The sequence below is a fragment of the Dermacentor variabilis genome, chromosome 6, assembly GCF_050947875.1.
Source record: "Dermacentor variabilis isolate Ectoservices chromosome 6, ASM5094787v1, whole genome shotgun sequence".
Taxonomy (NCBI): Eukaryota; Metazoa; Arthropoda; class Arachnida; order Ixodida; family Ixodidae; genus Dermacentor; species Dermacentor variabilis.
The window spans coordinates 198,652,262-198,671,948 of NC_134573.1; the positions used below are offsets into that span (position 1 = coordinate 198,652,262).

The 19,687-nt window shown below is 46.0% G+C and overlaps 1 protein-coding gene across 5 annotated transcripts in view; it reads left to right on the top strand.

Moving 5' to 3' along the window:
* LOC142586063 (uncharacterized) overlaps positions 1-19,687 on the top strand; it is a 151,141-nt gene that overhangs the window by 28,603 nt on the left and 102,851 nt on the right. For 3 of the 5 annotated variants that reach the window (XM_075697330.1, XM_075697332.1, XM_075697331.1), the window contains exon 2: positions 2,521-3,124. In XM_075697330.1, coding sequence (XP_075553445.1) covers positions 2,564-3,124 — 561 coding nt within the window. In that variant the 5' untranslated portion in view covers positions 2,521-2,563. Of the gene's footprint in view, positions 1-2,520; positions 3,125-5,369; positions 7,710-19,687 lie in introns of those variants that run through there. The other 2 variants (XM_075697329.1, XM_075697328.1) reach the window with 1 other exon arrangement.

Here is a 19,687-nt window from a genome sequence, read left to right on the forward strand (position 1 = left end):
GGAGGTAGGGGGTCGACACGCGACAATAGATTATGCATTAATGTCACATGGGATGTACGATAGATTAGGAGCCATGATTATAGATGAACAGGGCTCCAGAAGTATAGGTAGTGACCACAAACGTATCAAGTTGAGTTTTAAGAGGGAAACTAAAGCATGAACGATACGTGAGGAAATGCCAAATGTGATTTTTTACTCAGAAGACCAAATGGAAATAGCGGCCAAACAAATTGAAGAGGAAATATCAGAGGGTACTGAAACTGATTGGACTTACCCAAAATTAATGGGACTATTTGAGCGTGAGCTAGGTAAGGCGCGAGTCAGGAAAACAAGGCAAGGGATACGGAAACTCAAGAGCTGGTGGGATGAAGAGGTTAAGAAGGCCATAAAGAAACGTCAGAAAGCCTCCAGGGAACATAGGTATTCCAAAAGTAAGGGAGAGCCTGAAGAAGAGGTAGAGAGGAAATGGGTAAACTGCATAAAATGCAGAAGGGAAGCATCCTATTTGGTCAACAAGAAAATCAAGACAAAAGGGTCCCAGTGGCTGTCAGGAATAAGCAATAAAAACGATAAACAGGCAGCTAGGAAATTCTGGCAACATCTGAACTCCTTGAGTAATAGGACAAGCCTGGAGCAGAGGTATATAGTAACAGCTCAAGGTACTCGTTTAGAAGGACAGGAGGCAATGGAGCATATAGGAACCATGATGAGGGAAAAATTTACAGAACAGAGAAATGGTACTTGCAGTATGTCGGAGAGGGATAGCCTGGTCAATCCACTGCTTTCGCTTGGACAAAGAGAGTGGGAAAGGGCCGAGAAGAGGGTATCAAGTAGCACATCGGCAGGCCCGGTTGGTATTCCAAATATGTTAATAAAGAAATTAGGCCCGAAATCTAAGAAAGCATTAAGTGAGGTGGTGAGCAAAATGCTAATGGATGTTAAAGTACCTGACGAATGGAGGCTAAGTAGGATGAGAATGATATATAAGGGAAAGGGGGGCAAAGCTGACATAAATAACTACCAGCCTATAACAGTGACGTCAGTGGTTTACAGGGTGGTTATGCAGATTATAAAGGACAGACTGCAGGCATGGGTAGAGAATGAGGGGGTGCTTGGAGAGCTAGAAAATAGGTTCCGGAAGCATAGGAGGCTGGAAGTCAATCTGTTGTCACTAACACAGTGCATTGAAATAGCTGAAAAGGAACACAGACCCCTATGGCTGGCTTTTTTGGATATCAAGGGAGCCTATGACAGTGTACTTCAAGAGGGCTTGTGGGGCATTCTGGAAACTTTAGGAGTGCAAGGTGGAGTAACCAATTTCTGAAAAGATATCTATAAATGTAGCCAGGTAATTATACCATGGGAAAAGCAGGTTTCGGAGCCTGTGATGATTCGGCGGGGGCTTAGGCAGGGGTGCCCATTGTCACCTCTGATGTTTATGCTGTACCTACAAGGTTTAGAGGCCAAAATACAGCAAAGCGGACTTGGCTTCAACCTATCATTTTTCAAACAAGGAAAATTGATTGAGCAGTCATTACCAGGACTGATGTAGGCGGATGATATTGTATTCATAACTGACAATACAGAAGATCTGCAGGGATTGATGGACATATGTGGTACAGAAGGAGACAGATTAGGCTTAAAGTTTAGCAAAGAAAAATCAGCATTCATGATTTTTAATAACGTTTGCGGCGAGCATAAAATACAGGAGGCCATACTGGAGATAGTCGATAAATACAAGTACCTTGGGGTGTGGATAAATAATGGCATTGAGTATCTGACAGAGTACGAAAAATATCTAACGACTAAAGGTAACAGAAGTGCAGCGATTATGAAGAGTAGGGCGCTGTGGAACTACAATAGGTACGAGGCAGTACGAGGGATATGGAAGGGGGTAATGGTACCAGGCCGGACTTTTGCCAATGCAGTTCTATGTATTAGAACAGAGACCCGGCAACAGTTGGAAATTAGGCAACGTGGTGTGGGTGGGCTCGCTCAGGGAGCACATGGCAAGACACCAAATCTTGGAGTGCAGGGGGATCTGGGATGGTCTTCTTTCGAGGGCAGAGAGGCTAGTAGCAAGATAGCATTTGAGGAGCGATTGAGAAAAATGGGGGAAATTCGGTGGGCTAGGAAGGTTTTCAGTTACTTATACACGAGGAATGTTGACACGAGGTGGAGGAAGCAAACTAGAAAATTGACAAGCCAATACTTGGGCAGCAGTGGGGGGGACAGGTAAGGAATCATCCGTCAAGAAAAAGGTTAAGGAGACAGAGAGGGGTATGTGGAAAACAGAGATGCAAACCAATTCAGCGTTAAAGACATACAGGACGTTTAAGCAAGAAATGGCCAAAGAAAATATTTACAATAACTCTAAGGGAAGCTCATTGTTGTTTGAGGCCAGGACAGGTGTACTGCAGACTAAAACGTACCGAGCCAGATACCAGGATATAGATTTGTTGTGCGGGGCGTGTGGAGAGGAGGAGGAAACGGCTGAACACCTGATACTTGCTTTGACAGCAAACCGGCGCTACAGTCCCGCTCCAATAGCCATCGAGGCGGAATGACAGGGACCCTCCTGGCCGTGAAGTTCTCAGCGCTCGCCTCCTCTGGAGTGTGCATATCATTTCCCTGGCTGCCCTCCCATGTGGGCATAGCTGGTAACGAGGAGGCAGACACCCTCGCCAAAGCTGCGCACCACTCAGGAGCCACACTCACTCGAGCAGTGGCGGCCTCAGACTACTCGAGGCCACAACTGAAGCAGCTGCTACGGGCAATTCACCCAGACCCGAGGGTGGCTAAAGGCAAGGGACCCAAACTGCTCCCCGAGTCTGGCCTCACCAGGCGAGATAGGGCCACCCTGCTGCGACTCCGGACTGGCTGCACATGGACAGCAGCTAGACTTCACGCCAAAGGCCAACTGGCCTCCCCGTCCTGCCGACGATGCGGCGATCCCGATACCCTCGAACACCTCCTATGCACCTGCCCAGCCCTAGCACAGGAACGTTCGAGGGTCACCCGAGCCTATAGACTGCAGGGCCTTCCTGCTGGCTCTCTCTCTGACCTGCTGTTCCCACCCCACTACCATCTCCCGGCACTACACAGCCTTGTGGAGTTCATGGAGGTGAGTGGGTTACCAGCATACCATTGAGCACACCTGCCCCTGCCGGTCCCTGCCTCTTCTGCTGCCATGTGCAGACAAGCCATTTCACCATCTCTCCTCTTTCCCTCCTACTCCTCCTCTCCCCTATGACGCTTCGCAGTGCTCCCTGATGAGCTGCAGAAATTTAAGCGTCTCTTTCCTCCTTAATAATCATATATATATATATATATATAAACAACTTCACCCTGCAGTTGAATGCAACGGAGAACTATTCAAAGCTTTGGGTTTTAAAGACAGTGAAAGTAAACTAGACTTTGAACAGGTAGAAATAACTAAATGGAGGCTATCTGATTGGTGAATAATATCAACGCAAAAGTAAAGGAGGAAATACATAGGTATGCATGCATATAGTACCATTCAAGTCTAGGTGGCGCGCGCCACCGCTGCCCGATTCAAAGGGTTGAGCCTCAATCATCCATCCATCCATCCATCCATCGCTGCACCGCCTGATCATTGCAGGGATACCATACCGGATTACACTGTAGCATAAGGCATGTACTACAAGCTTTCAAACAGACAATGGCATGTAAAATCTAATATATTACACAAAACACAAGACACTGCGCGAAGTTTTTGATTAAAGACATCATCGCAAAATGATTTCAACTATACTGTCATGCGTTTCTCTATAATAATAGTCAGTGTTCAATATTACAAGGCAGAAAAATATACTATCTATCAGGTGCCTGCAAAGATGGAAAGCAATTTTTTTTAGCGTCTCGTGCGTCACCTGAGAGCCCGAGGAATGTGGTGGGGCCGCAAGCACACGCACGCTTCTCCCCCGTTTCCTCTCTGGAGCAGCAGACGACAAGCGCCGCAAGCGTACAGCACATGCCCACGTTTACGTCGCCACATGCTGTGTTTACAGCAGTCTCCGAACGCCGCAATATGGATTTATACACAGTGTGACGGATACACGAAACTGCAGTCTTCGCACTGTCACTCGAATTTTTCCTCAAAGGGTCAGGCCCATACGAGTTCTTTGCTAGCTGTCTACTACAAAAGTCTGTCACCACTATTCATTTTCGAGATCGAAGCAACCAGTGAACCAGTTTTGACACCCCATTTCCTGCAGCGCCCTGCACCTTAATGTCATCATAGCTGCGCAAATATTACTGACTCGGATCGCGGAGAAACCGATGCGGTCACCACCATTGTGCTCAATTATAAACAGAAGCTTCCTTTTCCTGCGTTCCCGGGATTAACTGCGCCCTCGTGTGTATCGACGAGTAAAATGAGCGGATCCTTTAAACACTAATAATGAACTGGGCCAGTCCCGAAGATATTGAGAATGTATTCAAGGCTATGTATAATGAAATGTGACCCAGTCGTGGACCTTGGTTGTTCGGCTTGGAAGGCTTAAACAGAAGCAAGCCCATGCTTTGCATTTGGCCAATTATCAATTAAGGGAACACATTATGAGGTCATGCAAAGAATGCACCTGGGGAGGGTGGGAGCTTCACATTTCGAACCTATTTCCTATAGTGAGGCACATTATTAAGATTCTTTTATGTGAAATGGCTGAACGAAAACAAGTAAACTTTAAGTAGGCTCCACATTATAGCCATTATCATTCTGAGCTTAAAGCCTCCTTAAATTTCTGTAACAAGTCTGCCCCTGGCACTTGATCGAATTATACATACACGACATATTAAAACACTTGCATCCTGAAACACTAATGATCCTATAAATTTAAACTGAGCGCATCAGATTATTTCTATCTACATATGTCCAGGTATAAAAAAAGCTTGTTATACGATATGGCGCTATGAAATCTTGTGAGGCTTACCAGAAATAATCATTTGTGACATGCTGAGCACAACAAAAATATGTGAGCCCATCTCACCCCGCTATTGGTATTTTCGTCATGTACAAGGCAGAAACGCCCAACTCACTACTACTTGAATTGCAAGCCTCTCGCGATGCCATCTGGTACATCTGTACAGCACCCAACATCACAATAGTGCCAGTCCCTCTCTATCACTTATGATAAAAGATTCAATCATTTACTGCAGTGAAGCAGCTCAAACAAGTTAGAGTTAAGAATGCTATAAATCTGTCAATAAATTCACAGACTCTGCACTTCCTCACATCTCAGTATTGAGGTGCACTGAGTACAAGGGCACAGATGGAATTTGTTCAACCATTTGGACTCGGCGGCACCGTACGGCGCACGATGCTGAATTTCGTGTTCTGCTTTGTACAGGTGTTCCTGTGGCTACCTAGATCTGCCCATGGCTGTTCCTTGCCACCGACTGACTACACATCCCGTCCATGTACAGAGGCACCAACAGCATTGTGTCTGCACAACCACGTGCGGTCTACTGATGCATCCGATTTCCCACCGAAAGCACCGCCGCAAGAGGACAACTGCGCAGGGCTGCTCAAACTGGACATCTCGTTCTGCGCACGACCCAGACGAATTACGTCATCAGATGGGCATAAAAAGATGGATCGACCGGCTTCACCTTTCAGTGGACTCGGCGGCACCGTACGGCGCACGATGCTGAATTTCGTGTTCTGCTTTGTACAGGTGTTCCTGTGGCTACCTAGATCCGCCCATGGCTGTTCCTTGCCACCGACTGACTACACATCCCGTCCATGTACAGAGGCACCAACAGCATTGTGTCTGCACAACCACGTGCGGTCTACTGATGCATCCGATTTCCCACCGAAAGCACCGCCGCAAGAGGACAACTGCGCAGGGCTGCTCAAACTGGACATCTCGTTCTGCGCACGACCCAGACGAATTACGTCATCAGATGGGCATAAAAAGATGGATCGACCGGCTTCACCTTTCAGTGGACTCGGCGGCACCGTACGGCGCACGATGCTGAATTTCGTGTTCTGCTTTGTACAGGTGTTCCTGTGGCTACCTAGATCCGCCCATGGCTGTTCCTTGCCACCGACTGACTACACATCCCGTCCATGTACAGAGGCACCAACAGCATTGTGTCTGCACAACCACGTGCGGTCTACTGATGCATCCGATTTCCCACCGAAAGCACCGCCGCAAGAGGACAACTGCGCAGGGCTGCTCAAACTGGACATCTCGTTCTGCGCACGACCCAGACGAATTACGTCATCAGATGGGCATAAAAAGATGGATCGACCGGCTTCACCTTTCAGTGGACTCGGCGGCACCGTACGGCGCACGATGCTGAATTTCGTGTTCTGCTTTGTACAGGTTGGTGAGAAACAATTTTGTAGTAGTCCTTTTAGAAGTAACTCTGTTGGATTACTGGTGCTGCCGAGTCCCCACTGCCTGTTCCAGTGTTGTGTTGACCTATCTCGTGTTATTTTCGTGTTACTAAAGCTTAGTGGTGACATTGAAGAGAATCCAGGGCCCGACCAAGACAAACTGGATGCGATCTTAAGTACTGTTACCGCAATTAAGACATCACAACATCAGTTGGAGTCAGGTCTACTGAGTGTCCAAGTCAGGCTTACGGAAATAGAGACAAATCTTGCTTCTCTCCAGCTTTATAATGAAAAGGTTCTAAAATGCAAGGAAGCTATTAACACTATGAATCGGGAGATGGCTCGGTTAAGCAATAAATTAGAAGACCTGGAAAACAGAAGTCGCCGCAACAATTTAATCATATACGGTCTCAAAGAGGGAGACAACGAAAGCCCGGCAATTTTGGAAAAACGCGTGATGCATGACATTTTCAAAGACATTCTTGCAGTTGAAGTTAAATCTATTGAACGGATTCATCGTATCGGCAAGAAACGTACTGCACGTGAACGCCCAGTAATCCTTCGTTTTTTCGATTTCACTGAGAAAATGTCTGTTCTTCGAAACTGTTCCAAGTTGCAAGGTGAACAGATATCAATCTCGGAAGACTTCTCACCAGCAGTACGGGAAATGCGCCGGAAACTATGGCATTCATCCCAAGAAAATCGTACCAGAGGAGACAAGGTCAAGCTTATATTTGATAAACTGAGGATAAACAGCGATCTGTATGCCTGGGATAGCACTGAAAATAAGAGGACACTCGTGAAGCGCGAAAGCCGTATGGCTTATGAAAACAGTCACTCGAGCTCGTGACAAAATTCACCTCAACTATCGCTATTATGTTTGAATGCAAGAAGCGTTGTCAACAAAACCGAAAAATTAGAAGAAATAGTGCTGGTATACAGCCCCGATATAATTGTCATCACTGAAAACTGGTTACATCCCCACATTGACGATCCAGAGGTGCTTCCCAATTCCTATTCCATCGTTCGTTTCGACCGCGATGGCCGGGGAGGGGGCGTTGCCATAGCTATTAAAGAAGGCTTATCATTTAAGAAAGACGAAGGAATACCCAATCACGAGAGTGTGTGGTGCAGTATCACTATCAATGGAATGTCTGTGTTCGTTGGCGGCATATACCGACGACCAAATGCGCCAACTGACTATCTTGCTGAATTGCACGACTTTCTGAGCCGTAAAATTAACGAGCGTACTAAGCTAATCTTAGTCGGAGACTTCAACTTAACTGGGATTGACTGGGGAAATCTGACAATTGGTGGAAACGAGCACAATAGTTGTGAGATGCTTCTGAATATTATGTTTAGTTTTTCTTTAACTCAGCTTGTTAGGGAGCCAACGCGTATACAAGGGCAAGCAAGCTCCATTCTTGATCTTGCTTTCGTTTCCAAGACGCTAAACCCTGATATCAGTATCGAAAATGGAATCTCGGACCACAAAATGCTTTTACTTACTTTTGATAACCTAAGTTTCAGTCCCAACCAAATCACCAGTATATCTCGTATATCAGTCAAGGATTACAGCAGGGCAGACGATGTCAGTGTTATAGATTACATTGAAATAATGCTAGATAATCTTTTACAGTCGGGATTTGAAAACGCGAATGACTTATGGTTAAAGCTGAAACGAATAGTAGCGTACTGTGAAGAAAAATTTATCCCATCAATAAAAAAACAAGTAAACAGGAAGACACCTTGGATTACACGCAGTATTATCCACCTCAAAAGAAAGTTACAAAGAATGCGTAAAAAGAAAACCAACGTCGATGCTATAAATGCTCTTTCGCAAATGCTCAGAGCAGAAATTTCTTCAGCAAGAAGCAATTTCTTCACAAATACGCTGACCAATTTTATGACACACGAGCCAAGAAAGTTCTGGCGTTACCTGGCAAAACCGGGGGCGTCTATCGACCAAATGGAAATAGACGGAGCCATTACGGATAACGCAAACTGTATTGCGAACGCCTTTAATCACTATTTCCAGTCTGTGTTCACCCGTGCTTCTACATCAGAGTTCAATCAAGCGGAATACCACTCCCGCATGCCTGACCTTGTCATAACAGAATGCGGCATTCTTAACTTACTGCTACAGCTTGATGAAAAGAAATCGCCTGGGCCCGACGGATTGCCCAATGCTTTTCTAAAACGATATGCGCAACAGCTGTCTCCCCTTCTTCAAAAAATTTTTTCCGCATCCATGGCAACAGCAACCGTGCCCACCGACTGGCTTTGTGCGAAAGTGGTCCCAGTGTTAAAAAAAAATGGGAATAGGCTCTTGGTAAGCACGTACAGGCCTATATCACTAACTAGCTCTTGCTGCAAATTAATGGAGCATGTAATTAACAAAGCAGTCATAACTTACCTGGAAAGCAACAAGCTTTTATATGTAAACCAGCACGGCTTTAGGAAGGGGCTATCAACAGTCACGCAATTACTTGAAATTACACATGACTTCGCGGCTGCTATTAACTCTGGTTTGCAAGTGGATGCAGTGTTCGTAGACTTTGCAAAGGCTTTTGATTCTGTCCCACATTGTAAATTAATAGAGAAGCTTAAAATGATTGGTATTAATTCAAACATAGTTTCCTGGATTGAAGCTTACCTCTCGGGCCGTACTCAATACGTCGAAATAAAAAATGCCAAATCAATTAGCCTAGACGTTTGCTCTGGTGTTCCACAGGGATCAGTATTAGGACCTACACTTTTTTTAATCTATATAAATGACATTTTTTCCTGTGTCACTCCAGATGTTGTACTGAGATTATTTGCAGACGACTGCGTTGTGTACACTACCGTTCGTTCACAAGATGACCAAAATAATCTGCACTTAACACTAACTAGCATTGATTCTTGGTGTAGAACTTGGGATATGAAAATAAATGTAAGCAAAACGTCATCTGTCACCATAACAAGGAAAAAAACTCCCATCTATTTTACTTACCATTTATCAGGATCTGCTGTGACGCGTAATAATGAAGTAAAGTACTTGGGGGTAACGTTTACTGAAAAATTGAGTTGGGAATCCCATGTAGATAACATATGTACAAAAGCATACCGACAACTTGCATTTATCCGACGAAAATTGTCAGCTGCACCAGCGCATGTAAAACTAAACGCCTATATGACTCTAGTAAGACCCATCCTGGAGTACAGCGCTATAGTTTGGAACCCCCATCAGTCTTACCTGAAAACGAAACTTGAAAGAATTCAAAGCCTAGCACTCCGTTTTATTTATTCCCGTTACTCCCGCTACGATAGCGTGACACTTCTCCGTAAAAGGGCTAGCATCTCGACGTTAGAATGCCGACGACTAACTGCATGCATGAAATTTCTTTTTCTGTTATATCATGATTGCATCAACATAACTAAGGACGTATACCTAAAGCAACCTCACCACCGCTCCAAAAGAACCAATCATGACTTGTGCATACGGCCATTTGCTGCTAGATGTAATTTATTCAAATTTTCTTTTTTTCCTCGATCCATAAAACTATGGAATAGCCTGCCCCGCCATATTGTGAATGATGTGTCAGTTGATGTTTTTGTTGCGAATGTTGAATCTTTCTTTGAAAATGCTTTCGTAAATGTGTTGTAGCCATAGCCTTCTTGATTAGGAGTCATGAATTGTATGTTTCTACAACTCTGCACACTTTTTGATTCTATTCTTTATATAAGTTATGTATCTTTTCATTCATGTTCCGGAACACCAAACCTGTTGTACCACCTATTGTACATTCCACTCCTGTCAGAGCCTGAGACAGGCTCACAGTATTATGAAATAAATAATAAATAAAAATAAAAATTTGGGCTGACCAGTTGGCTCAGTCACCTGCCTCATTTGTGACACCTAACTGTATTCCTTCCATCTAATCCCCATGCTCTTCACCTCGCACTGGAATCTTGCCTCTGGTGGGACACGTATGTATGTGCCTTACTTCCCCGATAAGTCTGCTCTTTCTCTCTGACCTTACTCGGACACAGGAAATATCTCTTCAGAGACTTTGTCCTGGGGTGACCCTTAGACAATCCATCACTTGGGCTTAGGGATCGCCTAAAGTTGACTAAGAAATGTACCCCAAGTGCTCAACTCCTGTAGCAACGTCAGTGGCATATACCGGGGGCTCAAAGGACACATCCCCCCTTCACCAAAATCTCTGTATGTGGCTGGCAAAGCCCCGACCCCCCCCCCCCCCTACCTCCCACCGACTCCCTCAACCTCTGCATCCCCAGTCATTTGCGTCACTTAGTAGCCTCATGCTCAGATCCTGAACACTGCTGCCACACTGTAGTAGATGGCATGTCGAATACTCTGATCTATTTACATGGCCAACATGCAGACTGCCATTCACAATGCATGTTAAGAGCATTGTTGCCAGATCTTGGACAGATCGATTGGAAATCGTTTAATGACCCCTGCTAAGCATTTGCCACCTCAACAGCGACAATGCAAAGAGTGTGACACATCATTTCTTGAACTTCCAAGCATGTGCTAGGTGTGCATGTATGCAACTGCCATACTTAGAACTGAAATATATGTATACATGCTCAGAGTTCATCACTGACGCCTCAAAATCACACGCAAGAGTATTGTTTGCAGCACTGGGACCTTCTTTTAATGCATGTGAGGCTGTTAATCCGCAACAAGCATCCTTACAAGCAAAGCACGAACAGTTATTTTCCCCATAAAATATACTATAGGCACAAGCATTCATAAAGCTGTATTACTACACATTGACTGCCTTAGCACAGTGAAAGTAATGAAAACATATAAAAACCATGAGAACGTGGTACTAAGCTAGTTACACAAGTATCTGTGCATGGCCTAGTTGCACACGGTGCCTGCTCGCCGTGGCTTAGAATGAAATGAGCTTGCAGCACCAGCAGATTCTGAGTCCTGAGGGCCCAGGCTTCCCCTGAGAATGCTGGCATTTTAGTGCTCATAGTGTGCAATGAGGTCCCCCTTCTCTTTTGCATATATTGAGGTGGGCCCCCCTGTAGAGGCTGTCCAGGATCCATCTCTGGCTCACAGATTAGGAAGAAGCGTCCATCACTTATAGAGGCCCTGAAAGTGGAGCTCACGAACGTTTCATTCACGACCATAAAGCTTTTCTTGCGTAAAATGTTCTGAGGCTATTTGCGAGATACATGGAATATATAAAGGTCAGTAATGAATTACACACAGTGTAGAATAACTGAAAGGTGGGCATGTGGGCGCAGATTTATAGCGCTGCCTTGCTTGGCAGCATGATGCAACACAGACGAAAGAAGAGAGGTGAAGAAAGTAAAGACTTGGCACTGTATACACAAGAAATTTATTTGTTTAAGGAAAACGCTAATATATATATATGCATGTATATAATATGTCCTGAAGCAACAGTATACACATGAAAAATAAATCACAAAAGTAGATTCACAAAGCCACGTGGTAACAAAACAATGACAGAGAATGGTAGAGTAGACGTGTAAATATCAAAAGAGGGACAAAAATAAAAATGCAACAATAATTCATTTCACTCTAGCACATACATCTAGATAATTGCATTTCTTGGTCACAAAATAAGCCTGGCTAATACATTTGTCTTGTAATTTGTTGATACAAAATGATTCAATTATTTCACTCATTAATTTGTGACAATGATGGGAAAGCAGACTGAGCATGTGTTGGTGGGCTAGTTGGTTAAGCATGATTACAAAGACGGCGTCGAATAAAACAACACACGAAGAAGGGACACGAGATGTGTGATTGAGCATGGGGTTACATCCACATGAGTGACAGTAACTGGCCAAATGGTAAGACAGTCGAGACGAAGTGAATGGATGGTGGTGCTTCTGCACTCTCGTGTTACACCTCGTCACAAGATAACGGGATTAGGTATATCAATTCTAGTTAGCAGCACACTTGGACGCATGTTTTGTTTGGCAACCAGATTTTGCTTTTTTGTTTTTACCTTTTTACACTTAGTGCAGCCTGGCCCCAATGGAAAGACAAGCAAGGTGGCTGGAATTCGGATTGTGGAGAATAAAAATGGGTGGCATGTACACATTCTTACCTTCTGATGAGCAGTGAGCCATCAGCATGCAACAAGTTTGGAGGGTCCACCTGTTCTCCATGTCTTTATGGAGAACGGGTAGTCTAGCCATAAAACATGCCTATAAAACAGGTCTATCCATAAAACCGCATAACAACAATTTAGTATTCCAGTACAGACATTACATTTTTATTTATTTATTTGACAAATACTGCCAGCCTTGCATAGGCTGTGACAGGAAGTGCGATATAATGTGCACCTGTGTACCTTTCAGTACAGCCCTTTTCCTTGGCAACAATCTACTTTTCAATAAAAAAAGTGCCAGGTACTTTTTTCAGTTGTGTAGGTATGCTGGATATATACAGTCAGTGGCGTAGCCAGAAATTTCGTTCGGAGGGAGGGGGGGGTGGGGGCTCACGTTGGAGCTCGGCCTCCTCACAGAATTTGCCAGGGATCAAATACATCAATAATATCTGCATTGCCATTGATAAAGGTGCTGCAAATGAATTCTTGGACGCTACGCATCAGGACAATATGTTTGTCCTGATGTTTGTTTTTTCATTAAAGAATATATTCTTATGTCCCAAAAATTGTGCCAGAAATAACGGACATCAATGCTTCCACGTTTTTTGTCTGTTTAATAAAAAAGAAACTATCACACGAACTTTAGAACTATATCAGTGCGAAACCAGCAAAGCAGTGCATACCGCTGATATGATAAATGTAAAGGCCGTGAAATGAACAAGTTGAGGACAAATATTTTAATGAAACTTTGTCATTCGAGAGCCTTGTTTAAATTTTTGTACATATGCAATAGCCAGGGAAAAACCTCAGTGACGGTGTCCTTCGTTCCAATTTACTGTGCAGGAGGAGCTGTCACTGATCGTGTATTGTAATTGCACCGAAATTGTAGTCGCAACAGAGATCACATATAAAAAGCAGCAGTCTTGCAATATATACATTAGAAAGGCGAAGTACAATGGAATACACAAATGCGAAGATAAAGTTTGATAAAAGCAAAAAAAAAAGTGTCTCTGCAAACAAAGTTCAGTGCACGTATCCACAAAATCTCGCAACAAGATATTTATATATACCTATAAGTATCCAATAAATCTACGTATCTAAGCAAAAGTCACTGTATACAGGGTGTTTCAGCTAACTTTAGCCAGAGTTAAAATAAGACGACGCTGACGACGCCTAGATGACGACGCGACCAAGTATGCATGCGGTACGCGCGCGAACGAGACGCGAATCATACCGTCTGAGCACAGAACACCTATACAAACTTAGAGAAGGGAAACTGTACCTTCCACAGTGCTACGGAAATAAGCGTAGCGGTGGCGTCGTGAACTAATGTGACCACGGGTGGCGCTGTACAACAGGAAACGGAAACGGGGTTTTGCACAGTATGGTCGCTTTACCTACTGGGTTCTGGCTGATGCGCATCGATCGTGCTCCCGCCAGTTAGGTTGCTGTGTGGCAAACGTAGCGCCTACATATGTATGTAGGCGCTACGTTTGCCACACAGCAACCAAACTGGCGGGAGCACGATCAAGGCGCAGCAGAATATATGTAGCGCTGAGTCATATCGAGTTAAGGCACACTCTGAACTGACTTTTAAGGGCATCCCGAGCGGTTTTTCGTTTATTACGCCACCGTTACCCCGAGTTGTGCCGCCGCGCTCCAGCTGTTGCATTTCGTGTAGGGCTACTGACAGAGTGCGGTTTCCAGGTGGCACGATGGCCTCGACTGGAATAAACGCACACACCAAAGATTGAGTAAGCTTGAAAATATTTTATTTGCATTTTACAAGTACAACAAAAAGCACACGTCTACGGATCCACACAAACGCGGTTACATAGTCAAGAACATAGTCAAGAAATGGCTCATTAATAAGGGTAGCACAGACGCACAAGAAAGAAGACCTAAGCTACAAAACGTACAGTCGGCTGCTAAACATAACTTCCCTGTCACCGCGTGTCACTTTTATACAGCATCTTTAGAGCACTACCAGGCCGGGTAATTTGGCGAAAAGAACGCAACAGCTTACGGCCGTCAGCTGCCTCTTCCTTACGGGTGTCATAATTATCCTAATCTCCGCATCAACGTCGTGCAAGTCCGCATACAGGTATCTGTATCTGAACCACATGTGCCAGCTTAATACATGTGTAGTGAAATTATGATAACCACTGCGTCTTATCAAACGTATTGGTTTTGCAAATGCGCATTACAGCTGACGGAACGACATACTGTAAGTGAAGCACAAGAGAACAAGGACAAAAGGAGGATGCAACACTTGAAGAAGAAGTGAAGAATTAGTAGGCGTACAGCAAACAAGCGATGACGGAGAACACACAATGATGCATCGGGTGTTCTGTGACATCGGTTTGCGTACTTACGGTGTTATGGAGATCAACGGCATAAAAACGTACCTTCAAGCGTATTCCGTCAACTTCCGCCGCATTCATTATGATAATCAACGCCTAAACAAACTGAGGCACTATTTTTTGCCAAGAGTAGACCTCTTTACAGCAAGTCTGTGTAATGACTCGCAGACGAAACCAGCATGCTTTCGAAAATGTTTTACCGCCGTAGTATTCGAACGCCAACGGCCAGGAAACACATCGATACCAATAGGCTGTCGGCTGTCGGTGGTTAATCAAGTACAGAAACCTTGACGCTACGACTAAAAAGCAGCTTCAACAATCAAATTTTAAAAAAAATCAACTGCCTATTTTCCTGAGGTAAAAAAACATCCTTAGACACCTCGATTGTTCATGTCAATGGTTTGTGTAAATTAAAAAAATCAGCATGTTTAGCGCCCCTAGCAGAGAAAACACCAATTAAAGTATTCGACCAAATTACAGTAGCTCCACTTGCGCGCTTACGCTGAAACGCGCCTCGATTGATTTTTCGCCCTCTGTGGCCATTTGTTGAACTTGAGAGTGTGCGGGGCCTGGTCTGAGTTCGAGAGTAGTTACAAAAACAAACAATGTGACGTCACATCTGGTAAAGTAAACTTGTCTTTCTTTCTCACCTTCTCTCAGCTAACACATGCGCAGCGACCACAGAGCCCTCGCAGCAATTACCGCACTCAATTAAAGTCTCCATCGCAGCGACGCGCCATTTATTTCAGGACCACGAAAAACAAGGTATTCACCTAAGTATAGCGGCGGTCTACCTGTCGGCAAGCCCCTAACTCGCACATGACGAAAGCAAATGTCACGGAGTCCAAGCCCACGATTGCTCAAGTCAAACTGCGCTCGCACGAATATCGCGCACGTTATACGCTTTCGACACGCACAAAAGCGCGCGCAGAACGTCTTGCAGCCGACACGACGGCAATGTCTAATCTATGTTCGAGAGTAGCTCTTTCAAAAAAGTAAAAAACAAGCAACAACGCGACGTCACATCCTGCGAAACAGAGAGTAGCTCTTTCAAAAAAGTTAAAAAAAAATAAACAAGCAACAACGCGACGTCACATCCTGCGAAAAAGAGTTCTCCTTTCTCACCTCTCAGCTCAGGCATGCGCAGTGACCACGGAGCCCTCGGGGGCGGTGTTCAGGTCATTTTGTGGTCCTGCCCTGGCCAGTGGGGGGAAACTCCCCGGTTTCGGTGGCAGAGGTAATTGACGCCATCTCTGTAATGGGCAAACTCAAAAACCGTTTCCCTTGCATAGACAAGAACGGCACCGAGAGCGGCGCTGCTGCGCCGGCGTTGAGAGCGCCGCATGCGAAGCAAAATTCTATTAGCGGGTGGTACCCCTCTCCCATCTCTCGTTCGCGCCGCCTTGATTTCCTCCTGCACTGCGCGTGTTTGGGCACGTTTCGTGCCACGCGCGGTGTGTGCCTACGTGTGTGCGCGTGGACATTTCCTTCGAAAGGCGGTGTACAGTCTGTTTCACATTTAGGGGAAAACTCGAAGCGCATTGCATCGCGATGCGGCGAGCGCTTGAGTCAGGCAGCGGCAGCAGCTCGCGCAGGTGCTCGAGGGGCGGGATCTTGAACGGCGCCGTCTGCTACGGCGGCGCGCGCTGGCCGCATTGTCGGGAAACGTTCTACTGTCAGGTGCAGGGCGCCGATCACATCGTTACTGCGTGAAATGAGCCGGTATTCTTTGCTAAGCGTTGCGCGACGCCCACTGATACGCCTCGAATGTAAGTTCATCGCTGCAGGGCAGTCATAGACGACGTACTGATTCCATACATTCTTGACGGCCCGTTTCTGGAAGGCGACTATATATTCTAACGCGATAGGACGCCGATCCACACAGCTCGTGCTGTGCAAGAACTGCTAGAAGAGCGCGCAGTCACTCTCTTGGAGCGGCCGCCTCAATCCCCGGGCGCCAACATCATTTAAAATGTCTGGGGCTCGTTGAAAGTATCGCTGGCGCAACATCCCCTCTATCAGTCGCCCGAGGATAGGCTTCGATCCACCATCGTCAGTGACTGAGACGTGCTGCGAATGAACACATCCCTGATCAAATCATTCTACACTTCACTGCCTTCCAGGATGAGCGCTGTCATCGCTGCCGCTGGGGACATGACGAGATACTAACTGAAGTTCCGAGCGTGACGTGTCCAATTCCCCACCGGCGGGCAGGGTCTGTCTGGTGTAGCGAATGGTTGTCGAGAAAAATCACTTCCAGCTCATTGTCTGAACCTAAAACTTTCATTTAATCGTATCCGTTTGTTTCATCGTGTTCGACTCCCATTGTTGAGTGCCGTTTTCCTTTCGAGCCAAACAAAGACTGAGCACGTTGCGCGCACATCTTGGTGCGTTTTGTCGCTGCTCATTACGGTAGCACACACACAGTGAAGAAATATACGTGCACACGCTCAGTACTCCGGCCTTTCGAAAGAACAAATGAACCATGCTGTCAAAAGAAGTTTGTGGAATTCCATTATCGCCAATGAAGGATCAGAGTTTGGCGACGCACAACGTTTAGTAAAGAATATCAGCTCAGTTCTCGCACTACCGATGAAATCGGTGCACTGCCCCTGACAGTACCACGCTTCCCGAAAATGCGGCCAGCGCGCGCCGCCGTAGCAGACGACGCAGATCACGACACCGCCCCTCAAGCGTGTGCGCCTGCTCGAGCTGCTGCCGCCGCACGACTCCATTGCTTGCCGCATCGCGATGCAATACGTTCTGAGTTTTCCCCTTAGTGTGAAACAAACTGCACACGCTATATTTGCCTTTAAGAATTAAGGTCGGTACGCTTGACGATTATTTTTATGGCTGCAATGCGGCGAAAGGGCAGCGTCTGCTTAACCATGTAAGTGACGCTGAGCAGGTAATTGGAAACGACATCGTATGTGCCGCCGGAAAAATCGTCAGCACATACGATGCGGCATATACATATGCGGCACATACATACGGCACCTACAAGCTAAAGTCATTTTTGCAGTTTCTCACATTATGTTTGCTACAAATCCGTGTTGTATCTGATGGCGACAACGGACTTCTATCGACACTGTGCGGAAATAAACAAGATATATCGCTGCATAGCACAAGTACGACATGCGCACACAACTTTAACTAGTACGTCTCCTACAATATGGAATAGAGGCAGCAATGTAGACAGCTTGGCCATTTTTTAACAGTACTCAAGATACGGAAGTTGACAGTATTATTAATCATTCCTGCTTCAGCAATGCCGGCGCGACCAAGACGCGGGTGTGTATTGTCCAGTAACCCGATCGATCGGTGCAGTGGTGAAGCGGGAATGAACTCCGGTCATGTTCAATGCATCATGCACATATTCAATTTCTCGGCACGCGTGAACTTCGGCCACTGCTAGCGCATACAACAGACGTGGTTTCCATTCTTGGGCAGCGCACACACAAAAGAAACACGAGAAAGAAGACAGGACAAGCGCTCGTTGAACTTAAAGTTTTTATATGAATAAAAGGATTATGTACTGAGTAATTATTAAACTCACGTGAGTTACATATTGAAACCGTCATACACTCAGGAGTGATCAATGAACGAGCTCGCTTCGTTTGCCAGTTGTTTACTTCGCTCGGCGCACCTCAGTAATCCATGTCTGTCGTCTGCTTCTTTCGTACCATTTTCTTGTGAATCGGCAGAATTTCACTGGTGGCATCAACCATATCATGTTTACATAGCTGTCGTGACAGTTAACAACACGATAATAATTTCCGGTTATTCGAAAGGCGCCGTCGCAAACAAGAGACGTTTCGCGCGCAGCGCGATCTGAACGCGGGCGCGACCGCGAAGGGAAGCGGCGACGGAAACTTACACCCGCTGGAGATGAAATCGCTCCGCCAGGGGAGAAACGAGCGCTGGCGTCTAGGATGAAACTTGGCGTGCGCTCGTCGTGCGCACGCGCGCCGATCAGGTGGCCTAGCCCTCCCCAACTCCTCTCCAATCGCCCTCCCTTGTTACTACCCTCGCAACTAAAGCCCCTCAATCTCCCAAAGTAGCGCCATTCACTTCCCTCCTCCTCCGCTCGGCGCGGCCTCGACGGTGGCGCCGCCGGTGGTGGGCCTGCCGTAGCAGACGACGGCTAACACTCTACGGGAGGGAATCCGCAGAAAAGTTCGTTCGAGCCCTGCGGAGCAGTTTTTTCAATCGAGATCTTTCTTCGTCAGTTGGTAATTGGCCTTTAAAATTTCGTGTCGGAAATGCGGAAGAAATAGCGAAAAGGACCATTATTCAAGGCGTAAAGCGCGCGTCATTGAGAGTTCGTGTTGCTGAAACACGACGCAAGCACGCGGTGTACTCAAACACGCGCGTAATTACCAAAGTTTCAGGTGTTGACAGCGTGAGAGTATGTGTACGTGGTTTCGTAGGTTCATTTACGTACCTGCAGGATACTTTTGTTCGGCCGGCGCGTGAGAGATTGCTGACTGCACACAGCCATTCCGGCTGTGTGCGGTCAGCAATGCCTGGCAACAGGGCCGTTTTTTTTCATTGTGGGGTGCTTTGGTAATCGTGACGATTTCTTTTTTTTTTCTACAAGTTCTGCTCCAGGAGGGCACATGTAATGGCTAACGGAGGCCTCTGAAGAGCACGTGACATTACAATAATGCAGGCGTCGCAGTGAGTGTTCGCATACAAAATTGGCTGTCCGCGATCTTATACCCCCTTGGCATGCACAGGCTTCGGCGAGCCCCATCCAGCCCTGGTTCTAGCTTTGGTGTTCCCGTTCCCGCTTTGGTGCCCAGGAGGCGCCGTCAATAATACGAAATAATGACAAGGTGTTACAACTAGTA